The following is a 15,212-nucleotide window of genomic DNA, read 5'->3' as shown; positions in this document are numbered from 1 at the left end:
CGTCGAATAATGAGGCGCCCTAGAAATAATCATACCCGGCAGTTCGGGAGCAAAGACAGATGACAACAAGCCTCCGTGTCATGAAGTGGTGAAGAGGGCTGAAAAGTCACCCCATGTTTGCTCTGCTCACAAACGACTCTGTCGTGAATCCACACACACACACGTTCCTGACGTCCATCAACATGGGTCCCTCCCAATTTCCCCGGGGGGAACGGGGTTCGGGGGGCGCACTCCAGGTCCGGGGAAGTGGATACCTGGACGGCCGGCGCTGTTCACTCTCCCCGTGCGTGTTGTTCGAACGACGGCGAGAGGGCCCATCCGGTGCACGCACGACACGGCTCGGTAATCGTAAAATGTCAAACGGAGTGCGACGGACAGACCAGGACATGAACGCCAGCACTGTGTCGCCTGATGTTAGCATCCCCAAATCCCCAAATTCTCCTTTCGCTTTTACTTTTGCGCCCCTTGGGGACCCGAAAAAAAAAAAAAAAAAAAAAAAAAAAAAAAAAAAAAAAAAAAAAAAAAAGGCAAAGCGGGAAAACGGGAAAAGGGGGGCTACTGCCATTCGACATGCTGTCCAGGAGAAGAGAAACTGTAATTTGGTTGGTCGAAAAGTCACCTGTTCAATCCTGCAAATTTCTCGCTCTATTCCGCGGGTGTGGGACGGAACTGAACGACAGCTAAGCTTAACCAGCTGAATTCTGAATCAAAAGGGACAGAAATCCAGGGAGCTAGTAGTAGCTGCCTCTACACTTCCATGATCTGCTGTGCACCCTCCGTTTTCGTTCATCTATTAAAACTGACAACTGACAGAGACAGGAACTTAATTAAGCTATGTATCTTTTGATTGCCACTGACACAAGATAAACCTGCCCTGGACGGTCGGACGGACGGACGGACGCTATCATGTGCGCTCTTCGACAATACCATAACTTTTCCAATGTCGACTTCCATCACAAAGGGGGGAATAGACTGTTTTGGTTACCTATAATTGTCTGGAACATCTGGATGAAATTGAACATGCGCACTTCGATCTCTCGGTCGGTTCGAGTTACACGGGGATCTCCGTCAAAGAGAACATATGAGCCTTGTGATAATCGCGTGCCGGACGCTATCCCGTTCTGTTGCCCTTTGTTCCCTGGATTTACCAAATTCATTAAGGGACTGGTTCGTTCTTCGCCAAGTCTACTAACTAAGTTATATACCGACAGACAAACTATATACCGGCATTTGTCTTATTTCCGTTTTTTTTTTCTAAACGGCGGTTTCTTTCGCTTAAACTCCAAGCTAAAACCACCACCTGAAATTTGCCACAGATGCATAGGTATCATTCGCGCTGGTGTAAGCAATGTCGCAGCCCGCCAACATGGCCGTTTTATAATCATCTATGGTATTGCTTTGTGAATGTGCATGCGTTTACAGGTTCAACGAGGCACTATGGGCGTTTAATACACATGTCCCCCACGCTCCACGCACTTTTGTGCAAGATGTGCTGCTACTAGTACAGGAGACCACAAAGTAAATACCAGGGCGACCAGTAAAGCACCCCTGTTCAGTAGAAAGACTTGCAACCACACTCTTTTTTTTTTTTCCTTCTCTTTTCGAATCTTATATTGCTGTTGTTCATTTTTCGGCCTATTGGGCTTTTTTCTTTTTTCGTTGTTTGGTTTGGCAACATACCATGGTGGTGGTGTCTTCGTGTTCGAAAACTAAGGTAACCATGCCGGAAGACGAAAATCCGTTCCTTGGCTTTCGGTAGCGTTCAGTTTCCTTGCTTCTTTTTGTATTTTCTTTTCCCTGACAACGACGACATCCGAGGTCAGTCAGGCTGGAGGTGTGGTTTGCTGAATAACCTGACTAGAGATAACTTTTCAGCTTCACTTGTCTAGTTGAGACTGAAAGTACGGACGAACTATGACGAAACAATCATGCATTTGAAGAGAGGACACAAGAAATGCATCGCATTTCCAAATCCCAGTTCGGGTACCTACTTAGGTACTTATCAACCCAATTGACCGCAGCCCCCTAGGAATCTACGCTAGGTATCTCCGACTTCCCCAGATGGCATAGGTTGTCCCACCGGGCAAGACACGTGGGATAGATTACCATGCGTCCGTCCCTTTCATTTCAAAAATTCCCCCCTCAATGCTTCATAATTTTCCCCATATTTCTAGCCCATGTTATCCATATCGGGATTGCAACCTTTTGATCCTCGGTTCGGTCGGTGTTTGGGGTGTTTGTAACATTTGGTGATTCCCCCGAAAAAGGAATTTGTCGCGAAATGACCCCGGAGTGAACCCGTACCTTCCGTTCCCGTCTTCGCTTCGGATCCGTCCTACGATTTTGCGAACGGGCATGCACGAAATCCTTTCGGGGTCATGTGGATGAAATGGCATTTCCCCGAGTAAATTGCGTAGGCAAGGAGCCGCCGACACATTGGGGTCTTCCTGCCCAACGGCGTACCTAAAATCAGGTATGAGGAGGAAGAAGAAGAAGAAGAAGCACAGCTGGTGGTTTGTATTGGTGAGGAATGGCGAATGGCTGCGTGTAAGCGATTTGCGCGCAGAAGCGTTTTTGGTAAAATACAATACATACTACCTTCTACTGGTCTGGAAGAATGTCAATAATGTCCTTTGAGGCGAAGGCCCGGGGGAACAACGAGAAGGGAACTGTACTTGACAAGAAGAGGAAGCTGCGTTTTGTAACATCCATGGTAACATCCATTAAACGGAAGGAACTGATCACCATCGGAATGATATCCACATGTTTCACCTTCCCGTACGGAATTCCGACTTCGCAAATGGGGTAAAACATCGACATATCAACTTCGTGTTGTTAGAGAAACACATCCATTGAAACCGAGGAAATAGAAACGCTGAGCTGGTAAACATGACCGAAAAAGAAATCATTGCGAAACCCCCAAGTCAGCCCTGATGACGGTTATCTACATGCAACTGTAACGCCAAACCTTCCCCGCCGCTCGTATCAAAAGAAGGGGCGCAAGGCGAAACTGTCCACAGCTAGCCTTACTAGCCTCAGGATTCCTGTCGCTAGTCGTCAACAAATTGAGTCTCCGATCTGATGATCGACCAGTTCGCCATGTTGTGTCCCCGTTATGATGGGTCTCCGGGGTCACTACGTCTGGTCTCCACCCCCGCATTCTTGACGTTGAACAACCTGGTCTGCGGTCTGGACCTCTGCTATGTGAACCACACTCACTACATACACTACACTACTACTATTACTACTACTACTCCCGGGGACGCATAGTGTCACCGTGCCGCCAGAGGTCGTGCGATGACATATTGTGTTTGGTACTTGTTGGTCTCACGGCATCTTGTGGTCGAATATTGGGTCTTCTTGACAGACAGACTGACTGACGTTGAAGTAGAGGTGTCAGTCATTGTGCAAAAACAAAAACCCGTGTGCACGGAATCGGATACGGAGCGTGCATGTGTGCTGCAGTCGGCTCTGCACATAGCCTTACGTCCGTAGGTAAAGATACGTACATGGACACATGTGCGGTAGACATGTCAGGCAGTCCTCTTGCACATGATGAAAACCATTCGGACAAAAAATATTATTGTTTGATACAAAAGGCAATGATCTCCGTACCCTATGACGGTTTCCCGGGGTAGAATGTTGATTCGAGTCGGCTACCAACACGTACCTCACGCACCTCGCCGTCGTCTAGACCAAGAAAGACAGACAGCCAGCCAAAGGTAGAGTACAAGGCTGTAAAGGTACCTTACCCTACTTACACATACATAGTGCGTGCATGCTTCACCTGCAATGCTAGTCGGACACAAAACGCGGCGCGGACGTAGATACCTAGGTACCATATATGCAGATACACGAGGGAAAAACAAGCACATAGCCGAGATGGATCTCAGATCAAATCGCGATTATCCTATGTACTTCACCACATTACAAACCCAAAAAAAAAGACTAGCCAAGGTGCAAAAAAAGCTACGGGGACGATATAACCGGCCGGCTTGTATGTTATGCTCACCTGCTTTTTACCCTGCTTGCACGTAGAGAAATACTCAATAGAGACCCGTTTGTACCGTCCCAAATTTCCAAACGATAATAAGCTCGGACCGATGGATGTATTGTTTCGTTCTATCCTTCCTCAAATACCTATTGTATATTTTCCTTTTTCTCCGATACAAAATACACTTGTACATCAGGTCCCTATAATATTAGACGTCGAAAAGGAAGAAGTCACATCGGAACATACCGTACCGTAGTACCTGACATGTACATGCCTTGCGAGCTTCCAACCGACCAATCGCAGATTCGCAAATATAAGTAAGAAACGAAATATTTAAAGAGATACATACGTATGTACACGCCAAGAAACCTACACGTGCAAGTATGTATGTACAAGGCCAAGTCCCCCTTCGACAAGCGTGATTGGGCCGAACGGAACACTTCCGGCGGGCGACAAGTGGATATACGCAGTAGAGTAAGAAAAAGTCGGGCCGTCTCGAAACTTTATGCTGTGATCGGCTCAAACTTTTCAATGAAAAGTTTGGAGAGTTACAGGGGGTTTTGGGTGCCAAGGTCAATTTTTTTAAGCGCTAACCAGCTTGGGCAGCAAAAAACACCAGAAAACTTCAAAAGTCAGAACTAGGGTACTCAGAGAATGTACACGTTAATACAAGGTGTCTCACCTTCCTAAAATAGTAAAAGATCAACAGATTTTTAGTGTTTTTTGCTCGAAAACGACGAAATTTCAGAAGTAGGTCCCCCCCTACTTCTAGCAGAAAAATTGTAAGTTTTCGTAAGTTTTCGTAAGTTTCTCTCGTCTTAGTGCGTACGGGGTATTATATAAGTACGACTACTATATTAACGAACGCTATATCGATTAAGCCGTATTCAATTATAGTATACCGGTCTACTAGAACTATAATATATAGTAACTACTATACTTTTATATTCTTTAATATTAGTTATAATAGATTCGGGAGGCCGTAATCGAATTGCGTTCGCCTTTATAATAGCTACCGCAATCTATATTATCCTTCGAAATAAACTGAAGAAGGATTTAGAAATTATATACTATAGCCTAAATTATACTAGAAAGTTAGCTAATAAGATCTATTATAGTTCGCTAATACAATTTAAATAATTCTTTAAAATAAACCGACCTACTTTTAATATATTATTAAAATAACTTTAAGAGAATACTAATCTAACGCCCAATTAATACTAAATAGTATACTAAAAATTAATAGTATTTCTATATATTCTAGCTTATTACTAGGATTAGCGAACCGCCTTATACTAATTCTAAATTAGCTAGAGCTTAGTATTAAAGATTATAAATAATTTACTAGTAGCATATAAATATCTATATACTATATATATTATACTACTACCAAATAATTATTTAAATCCGACTATCGAGTTGGATCTTAGTTTGAATACTTTTAATAGTTGTATCGGCGCTATTGACGGTACTTATATCGTAGCGTATATTAAGAAGGAGGATTAACTTTGCTAGTACGATTGAAAGGGATAGATAATCTAGAACGTATTCGCCGCCGTAAAATTCGACTACTCTTTTACGTACGTACTAACCGGTATAAAGGGTTTGACGAACGACGCTTCGCTTTATATTTAAGTATTTTTATATTTATTTTATATCCTACGTAGTTAATACTATATTACTAATATTAGGTTTAGCGTAAGATAGGGTATTATAGTTCCCTATTTAAATATTAGATATTATTTTTAAGATTGGAAGAATATAGATGTACAATTAAAAGACCCTAAAGAGTTATATAATTTGCATTACTCTCGTATCCGAATTATTATAGAGAATATCTTTAATTATTTAAAAAAGCGGTAGAAGATTGTAAGGGTAGCGCTATTTGAGTATAGTTTTAAGAATTAGAGACGGGTAGTATATATAGTAATTACACTATACAACTTTATTTTAAAGTATATAAAATAACCCTACTAATTAAATAAGAGAGAGTAATAGTTAATAAATTAGGCGAAGTTGAAGGCGCGGAGTATTATAAGAAATTATTATTCTAATTCTATTAAATAGTACGCGTCGATATTAATATAGAGGAATTAGTAGTTATATTTAAAAAAGAAGAGGGATGTAAGGTAATTGGTTGTATATAGAGTAGAATAGAGTAGTAGAGTAGAGTATAGGGTAAGGAAGGGAGGTTTTAAATTACTACGTTTATATATAATTATTTGCTATACTATTAAAAAGATTGGATTATTTTATAAAATTAACGATTTTAAATTAAAATTTAGTAAATCTAGTAAATCTATATAGTATAGTAAATAATTCGATTTTAGTAGTATAGGGAGTTTAGTATAATAAATCTATATATTTACTATAATTTAGTAAATTATTATACTACTAGCTACTATTCCCCTCCCTACCCCCTTTAATCTATATACTCTACTCTACTCTACTCTACTTAATCCTTTTAGTAGTTAATATACCCCTCCTTTATTTTCTTATTTAATTTCAATTACGTACTAGCAAAGAGAGGGTAGTTTATAATATAATTAATATAATTTATTATCTCCTCCTCCTCTAACTTAGAGAATTCGTACTATAAACTTTCGACGGCGAATACTATATTGTTAAATCCGGCTAACTTAGGGGCTTATAATAAGGCAGCCGCCTTCTCTATCGATATACCTAATAACTCAACTTCACTACCCTTCTTTCTTCGAATAATATTATTAGTACCTATATTAATAAGGGGAGTTTCGCCTTCTAGCAATAGGGTCTAAGTCGGATTAGTATCCCTCCTATATTATTACACTCTAATAAACTTCTTTATTAAGCGTAAGGTAATCTCTTAAATTTTATTATCGTTACCTTTAACCTTATTATCCCTAAATAATACAACTTCTTCTCTACTACTACTATTATTATCCTTAAAATTAATATTATTATTTTTAGATAGCTTATTTACCTATAATTTACCTACTTCCGCAATACTCCTACTAGCCGCCTTAGTCCTAAAGAATATTTGAGAGTAAATTTTGGCGTTACTAAATAGGGTCTTTATAAGCTAGTCGATAGTATAATTCTTAGTATTTTTCTAGTTCTAAAATACTTTCCAATTATACGTAAATATCTCGGGCAATTTAGTATTAGGATTTAGCGACGTACTAAAAATCGAGAGAGTTTCCTTCTAGTAATAATATTATTGTTATTTAGTATTAAATTTCATTTTAATATACTTTTAAATCTACATATACTCAATCTACTTCTCTACGTATAATATCCTTATTCGCTCCTATATTATAGTATAGTCCCTCAGCTACGTCGAATTAAAGAGCTTCTCGTTCTTATATTTAAGAAACTATACTATTACTAAATTAATTATAAATTAAGTCCAATTTATCCTCTTCTTCAATAGGCGTAGCTTCTTAACCCTCTTAAACTTAAAGGGTATTCGCTTCCTCTTTAAGGGAGGGGGGGGTATATCTCGGAACGACTCTCTATTTTAAATAATATTTCGAATTAGTTAGGTACTACTTAGGGAAGCCGTTATAACATCGCTATAGATTTCAATTAATTAACTATTATTGAGTAGATATAATTAAGAAGGTTAGGTATTATTGATTTGATTATAGTCGGCTAAATAAATAAATTAACTATCGAAATCGAGGGTAAGGAAGGTTAGCGGTTAGTTATAGTTATTAGGTAGCTTAAAAGTATCCTTTAATAGGAGTAAGAGCGGGTTATCCAATCTACTCTATTACTCCTCACTTTCGCTATTTAATAATAACGATAATAGTAAAGCATTCGAACTGCTTAGAGGGGTCAAATATTCGTCTTGGGCGTTCATCTTTTCAGATTGGGACGTGTTTTGGCTAGTATTTTACGTATAAGTCGGAATACAGCTAGGTTCTAGACTTCGGCGGAGTTTAACCTTGTTTTTCAGACGACATTTATAGGGCAGTAAGCAGGTCTTGGCCAACTAGACCATAAACAATCATCGCCACACTAATACAGCGCTAAAGCGGTACAATCGTATTATATCCACCTATTCTGCTTGGCTGCATGTAACGAAATATTCCTAACTTTTCATTGAAAAGTTTGAGCCGATCACAGCATTATCGGATTCTTTGTAACAAGTTGTGTTGTTACCAGGACTGACATGCATAATCTATGTCCGATGATTGACGGGCCGGCGGCGGGCGATGGATAGATGGAAGCGAGCAAAGAAGGAAGTGGAAGGGCCAAAGAGCGCAGATTTGATAATTGATAATGATGGCGATGCTAATAGCAGGAGTGGTGGTACCTAGCCTTCCGCTAGCTGATGTTGGAAATGTTCGAGAAGTTCGCCATCTTGTGGGTTAGTGTAGTGTTTTTGGGTCTAGAACCGACTAAAGTTTCAAAAGGTCAAGCGAAGGCGAGTTTGATAGTACTGGTGCAGCCGAACGACTAAAAACAAGTGCATACGGCAATGACAAAAAAGGAATACCGAACAATCGATAGGAAATGGGGATATCCAAAATCCGCGAGAGGTGAACTCGTAGTGTAGTGTAGCGTCCAAGGCATAGCCGGAAAAGGCAGCCAAGTCCGGGAATTTTCGGGCGTCTTAGCACTTTCCATCTCTTCTCCCGCGGTGGCTCCACTGCTTCTCCCGCGGTGTTCGGCGCTGTTGTTGTTCATGTCGCGAAATCGATAGTTTCCTTTGTAAGCACGCACTCCCGCCGCTTGCGAGAGTGTGTCCGTCCGTCGTTGATGTTGTTGGCGGCGGCGGTATCCGAACCAGCTGAGACCGGTGAGAGACTTCCGGGCCATGTTGTCCGATGCTGCATGTGGTACTCCGCAGTTAGTCCGTCCGTAAAATCCAGACACACATTTTCAAAACAATCCACTTTTATTTTTTTTTCCCGGCCTTCCTTCGGCGGCCTCTCGGCGCAAGACCTTACCGGGACACTCCACCACGGCCCCACACCACGCCGCACCATGTCCGTACACTACAGGTCCATATGCGGCATTCTCCGCCCAGTGAGCCCACGCAACCTCTGATCTTCCACTTCCGTCTTGGCCGAGGGCAAAGGCAACACCAGTGCAGCTGACAAGCGAGACAGCGACAGGTGCTCACTGGTGACAGACGGACCGACGGTCTGCGTGTGGTGGTGTGGCTGCCCAATGTAACGTCCAGGGACCGACTGTCAGACAGACAGGCAAACAAGAAACTGTTGATCTCTGTTTTTTTTTTTTTTTCGGGCCTTTTTGCCGAGTTGCATGCCGAGTTGGGATTTGCAGCTTTTTCCGCCAGGAACCAACGCCCTGGACCTGGGCAATGAGGTGACAACAGATTGTCCATTCCTGTCGAGGGGTTGGTTGGTTGGTTGGTTGGTTGGTACCTGTATTGGTACAACATACCACGCAAGCGAATTGCTATGATCATCACGTTGCTGTGAAAACTTTTATTTCCCTCTGCAGGTCACGTCCCTGAATTGCGGTTGCCTGCGAGTTGCGGTTGTTATGCGGGTTGACATTGCGGCACTGATCTGGCTGGTGTGTAGATACTGTACTGGAGTTTACCATACTGCATTGGCGATTTCCATCCATGATATTGTTCAATTGTGACCTTATAGACGCCTAAAAAGAATCCGATCCAGAGCTTCGGTAACATCAGCCGCCGGTTAAATTCATTAGGAAGACCTGGACCTGGCTGGTATCGCGGCATCGCGGCTGCTGCGCGGCTAGCAAAGCGCAATGCCACAAACAGGCTGTGTTCACGCAATGTACTCACGCGACTCTGTTTGGATACACTACACTACACTAGAGTTGACACGACAACGGATGGAGCACTATGGAGGAGTGAAAGGGCAACACGTGGGTGGAATACGCAACGGTAAGTGGCCGGCCGTTTGGGAGGGCGATCCAAAGGCCAAGGTATCCAAGTCTTTGCAAGGCATTTTTCTTGTTGATGTCCCCGGCTGTCAGGGCGATGGGGAGAGGGAAAAAGTGGGATGATTCCGGGGTTTCGGTGGAACTGTGGATTGTAACTTACGATCGAAGTCTGAGACTTTTCAATGTTGATATTTTATCGAAAAACAAAGATAAATAAAAAATAGAATAACAAGAAGGAGAGAATTCGCCCAGATCCCTTCAACTCCATGGCATGAATTCCACTTTCGCTCAACGGCACATGGACACCTTGCTCCGTTTTGGCACTCAGATGCCATCCAGCCAAACAGAGCCTAAGAGCACGGTAATATCCGTCTGACACCAATACTAATCCGTTTTGTAGTGGAAACTACCAAATCCGCTGTTTTAACACTCGCAACATGAGACATCACCAACGTTCGTAGAGGAATCATTCCGCTGTGACATTCGCAAGCATTTCAAGTTTTGTTGGTGCGAGACAGGCCGAATCAATTCCGTTATAATACGAAGTTTAATGCCGTGGAATCAGGTTACATACACGAGCCAGCGCCCAAGGAGACGAGAGAAATTACAAAGACGAGCCTGACGAAAGTGGAGACGGTAACCTTCAAAAAGACGCACAGCAGTGTCGTGGCACGTGAGACCCCTTCCTCGGTACGTACGTATTTTCTCAGTTGAGGCTGAGTGAGATGCGACACGGCCTGGAAGCCTAGGCAGCGCCGGCTGTGACTTGTGAGGTTCTCGCCGAGAGTCGGGAACGATCTCGACTTTTTCTGCTGTCCATGTCTTGGGGAATTATGTTTACCCCAAAACGCCCTACACCACTTGCTCGAATAAGCTCTCAAGATCTACAAGGCTAAGATCTAACAAAGTGCCCAACAGTCTGGTAATCAAAGCATCTGATACGCGCAGGCAAATTCGAACCTCTCGAACGGGCAAAGGTCAGAAAAAGATGGGGACCTGAGTGACCCTAAGCTAGGAATGTTGGCAAGTGTGCCACATGACGCATGACCCTTGGACCCTGAATCGCGTCAATTCCCACCCTCCTGTCTCCCCGGAATTGAGGCTACATACGGCAATTCCAAGATGGCGTTGTGGCTCGTGGGAGATGAGGCCGTGGATTACATAGCATGCTATGGAGTCCTTTCAGAGTACACTACAGCCGAAACGGCACCGGCGGTTCAAGCGATTTCGTTCCTCATCTGAAGTCATCCCCAGTCAGTCATTTGACGATATATGTTTTCGGTCACGAGGCACTCTGGGCTACCTAGGCAAGGGGAGTTGCCACCCTTTGGCAGATTTCATCCAGACTTCCATCTCGGCGTCGGCAGTTGTGGGAGATGGAAATTGTTAGAAATGCCATGTACTAGTGTATCTTACCTATTCTTGTGCCGGCATCATCATCGACCTCCAAGTCAGACCCCGTTTCGTCGAGGCCTCCCTGCGTTACCATTTCACACCCGGGGCCGTGACAGACGCGCCCTCCGCGCCCCGCATGAGCTTCACAAGCCAACCCCGCGCTCAAACCGGAGGCCCGACTGGAGACCCCGCAAATCTTGCACATCAGATCCCTCCCCCCGCCCCGTGGTTTTTGTGTTTTGTGTTTTTTTTTTTTTTTTTTGTGATTTGCATCATACGATGATGCCGTGTCGAGGATCCATTGTCGTGGAGAACTTTTGAATTAATTTGGCCGTGGCTCCCCTGGTTTGCATGGCTAGCATGCGTATCTGCTGAAGCCGCACGCTGGAGCCTGTAGGCTAGGGCTGGGGATCACTAACAGATATGTTGTAATTATAGGCCTGAAGCTGTTAGTACTGTAGATGCCGTGGGTAGGTAGGTAGTACCTAGGGTGGACCCGCCGCCTGCCTTGTCAAAATCTGATCTGTAAGCAGAGCCTGGTAACCCCTCACCACCGAGTCAATGCAAGACGAACCATCGTGACCATTGCAACTTCGCATCCCGAGCTTTCCCGTGGCAGAACACCTTGACGGCCAAATACGTGTTCAGCTACTGGTCACCGGCGGCGATGAAGAAGTCGCAACCGGCTACGGAGCATGGTTCTCGAGACTCTCCCCGCAGCAACCCGTCATCGCTCCCCCGTGGTCGTCGGGCATCCACAGCACAGCAGGCCAGCAGGCAAACTTTTCTAGGCCGAGAACAGAGCTTCAGGCGGACATCACGACCATGTTCAAGGTCACGCGACGCCTTTCTGTCCACTTGCTCAGCCTCCTTACCCTGCTCTGGGACACTCCGTACGCCTGTCTTGAAACGCCATGATGGTTACCGGCGGCGAATATCAGCACTACGCAAGCACGGCCACGAACATCACAGGTCTTCTTCATGCATAGGTCCAACTTCCAAGGTCCCTTTTCAAGCAAGCTCGCCACGACAAGTTGTCGGAAGTTCTCGTGATGAGTTGGACAACAAAAGGGTCCATCCCCGTTCCCACCAACATGGAAAGCCAGGTGGACGTTTGGTACACTAGAACGGACCGAACGGTGGGGAGGGGAGCGAGTAAGGTAAGTTGTGTCTCGGTGAAATAGTGGACGACAACGGAATAATCGGTAAAATATCCGATTTTATCTTTGGCTCTTATTTTCATCGGAATACTTCAGCCAAGTGGAGTTCTTAAACCCTCCGTTGCGGCGTTCCCTGGGCCGGTAACGGTCGGCGGGTCGGATGGTCGTCGTTGACCTGCAAAGAACGGCGCGGGCATCACGGGACGGGCCCCGGGGGTGACATTCGGCTGCGCGCCGGTCCCTAGCTCATCCATCATCTGACAACCACACACCACCACAACCACCCACAACTGCTAGGTAGTCTACCTAGGCATTAGACAGTTGTCTATTTCTATCACTTCTCAGATCGCCGTGCTGACGGAGGGAACAAATAAGTTCCTGAAGATCCTTTCTTACAGGTACTCGCTCACCACAAGTACAGCATCTCAACGCTCTCCTTCGCTTAGTCTCACCGGGCCTTTGGTCACGGCGGATAGCGAGTGGAAGCAAATTGCAATTACTTGATGATTATGTACTTGGGTGTCTCACCTTGAGAATCATCCAATGCCTAGCTTGCCAGTTGACCTTTTGATCACAATTCAGAAAAGTCAGACTCGGGATGAGACGCTGACAGCCGTCCCGCCGTGTTTTTCCGAAATTATCATGTCATTGCCCACACACACACACACACACACACACTGTTGCTGTCTCGCTGTATATGTATCTCAACCTCAGAAAAGCCTTCATTTTGCAGACTTTTGCTGGTCATGAGGCCTTCGTTAGTCGCGCCACGTCGACAAACATCTTCACGTTCCCCTCACGGGGAGAAGTCTCATGCTGTGACAAAGCACGGGAGAAGGAAATTGCTGGCATAACTCGCATGCAGTGAGGTACGGCAGTGCTGCAACCCACCCAAGAAGAACAGAAAAGGGAGCGAAATACACATTACCAATCCCCGACGTTGCAGCATCTGATTGACGTCTCTCTCACTGATGGAGATCACTACGACTCAAGTCCCTACCTGCATTAATTCTCGCTGCGTGGCCATACATTAGTAAGGTCACATTAGGTACGATCTACGCTGAAGAATCATCAAAACAATTACCGAATCTCATTCTAGGCGCCTACACTAACGAAACGGATCACCGGTAAGTGGTCCCTTAATATCTGCCAAAAGAAAAAAGGCCCCCCAAGAAAAGAAAAAGAAAACACTTCAAGTCACCCAGACCGAATCGTCAACGAGTAGGCTTTCCCCGTTACCCATTACAGCCATTGGATGTGGGCATGGGCATGTGATGGTCCCCTAAACCAGACAGACAGACAGACAGACCTCTTAAGACCCTGGTCTCTCACCGTCTCCGCTGATGAACGTAAGTTGTAAGTATTAATTGGAGACTTTCAGCCCTATCAGAATATCGGAATGCTCTTTTTCCATTTTAAGTCTACGGTCTACACATTGCTGTGGTGTGACTGGCCATAGACTATGTAGCCAGGTAGGTACCTAATGACTCGATGACAAAATGTCCACCTTCAGGCAGCATCGCGTACTTGCTTTGAGCGGGGGCTGTTCGGGTTCAAATTGAGTCAGTCCTAACGGACATACCTTTTCTCAACTCCGCCTCGATCTCTACCTACCTACCTAACCTCTAGACAGGAAGCGCCCCGTTATACCGTACCGTAGTGATTGTAGCGCTATAGTTTTCGTTGTTTTTTTTTTACCTTTTTTTTCTCTTCAATTTTTTTTTTCCTCTTTAATTTCTTTTTCTCTTTTCCCCCGCGGATCGAATATGACTACGTAGAAGCCGGCAGTGGGCGCAAACAACAACGCTTCTTGTTTAGCGCTGCTGACTGCGTCTCGTCGGTACGGTGTCTGGCCTCAGGCCTGCGTGATCTTGAAGAATCTTTAAGGGTCTTCTTCTTCTTCAGGGTCCGAGACAGAGATACCTAGGTATCCTTAGGTACCTTACTAGGTAGAGCGTGTGTGATATGTCTCAGTTAACACTCTTCTTCTTCTTCTTCTTCTTCTTCTTCTTCTTCTTCTCTGTCCACACAAACTTCTATGTAAATGCATGCACTAGACTACCTACTTTCCTTATTCGGAATACCCTACCTACCTTAGGTACCTTGCCGAACCGTCGCGCGCGCAAGGCTACCTTACCTTCCTGAAGAAACTACACTATTTCTATCGCTTAGAGAGGGTGGTGTCTGGGCATAAAACAGGACCCTTGAAAAGTGACCGCCGGCGGCTGGCGCGTGTAATGAAGTGAAAGTGAAAGTGAAAGTGATGGTGGTGGTGTTTGCCCCTGAATAGCTTACTGGGTTGGTCCTAGTGATCAGATGTGATATATTATGAAGGTGGTCACGATGTTAGTTGGGTAGTCGGGTAGGGTAGGGTAGGTAGTCGGATAGTCGGGTAATCGGGTATCGATGTGTGCGTAGGTCACTACAGTAAGTAGTATAGTAGAAAGCCAAGCGCTCGGCCGACACTGTAGCGATTCCGGAGATTATTTTTAAACCTATGGTAGGTAGTGTAGTGCCTTGTCTCAGGGTCTGATGTTTGTTGTTCAGCGATTTTGTTCACGATGCTGAAAGTAAGGCGAGAGCCCATAGAATGTGAAAACATTTCGAGCAAGTGCTGCGCCAATGTCAGTAACGGATTTGATACCTATCTTCCAAATGCACATGGCGTATTATTACACTGAAACTGAATTTGGTACAATTCGATGTTGTTTACATGGAAGCCCAGTTACCTGCCTGCCCCCCTGCGGTGCCTTCCTTTTCTGAACTCCTACCTACCTCTACCTACCTAATCC

At 44.6% G+C, this 15,212-nt stretch overlaps 1 protein-coding gene across 1 annotated transcript; it reads left to right on the top strand.

Moving 5' to 3' along the window:
* The first annotated feature begins 23 nt into the window (after window positions 1-23).
* On the top strand, window positions 24-1,051 carry NCU17067 (hypothetical protein). The gene is made up of 2 exons (XM_011396777.1): window positions 24-413; window positions 814-1,051. The coding sequence occupies exons 1-2, from the start codon at window positions 114-116 to the stop codon at window positions 829-831; spliced, it is 318 nt and encodes a 105-aa protein (XP_011395079.1). The 5' UTR covers window positions 24-113; the 3' UTR covers window positions 832-1,051.
* The last annotated feature ends 14,161 nt before the right edge of the window (window positions 1,052-15,212 follow it).

The sequence above is a fragment of the Neurospora crassa genome, linkage group VI (genome assembly GCF_000182925.2).
Source record: "Neurospora crassa OR74A linkage group VI, whole genome shotgun sequence".
Taxonomy (NCBI): domain Eukaryota; kingdom Fungi; phylum Ascomycota; class Sordariomycetes; order Sordariales; family Sordariaceae; genus Neurospora; species Neurospora crassa.
The sequence above is the reverse complement of the archived record's forward strand: the minus strand, read 5'-3'. Positions and strand labels throughout refer to the sequence as shown.

Bases quoted from the DNA above. Each gene is read 5' to 3' on its own strand.
- NCU17067 (XM_011396777.1), top strand. From the start codon at position 114: ATGTTTGCTCTGCTCACAAACGACTCTGTCGTGAATCCACACACACAC.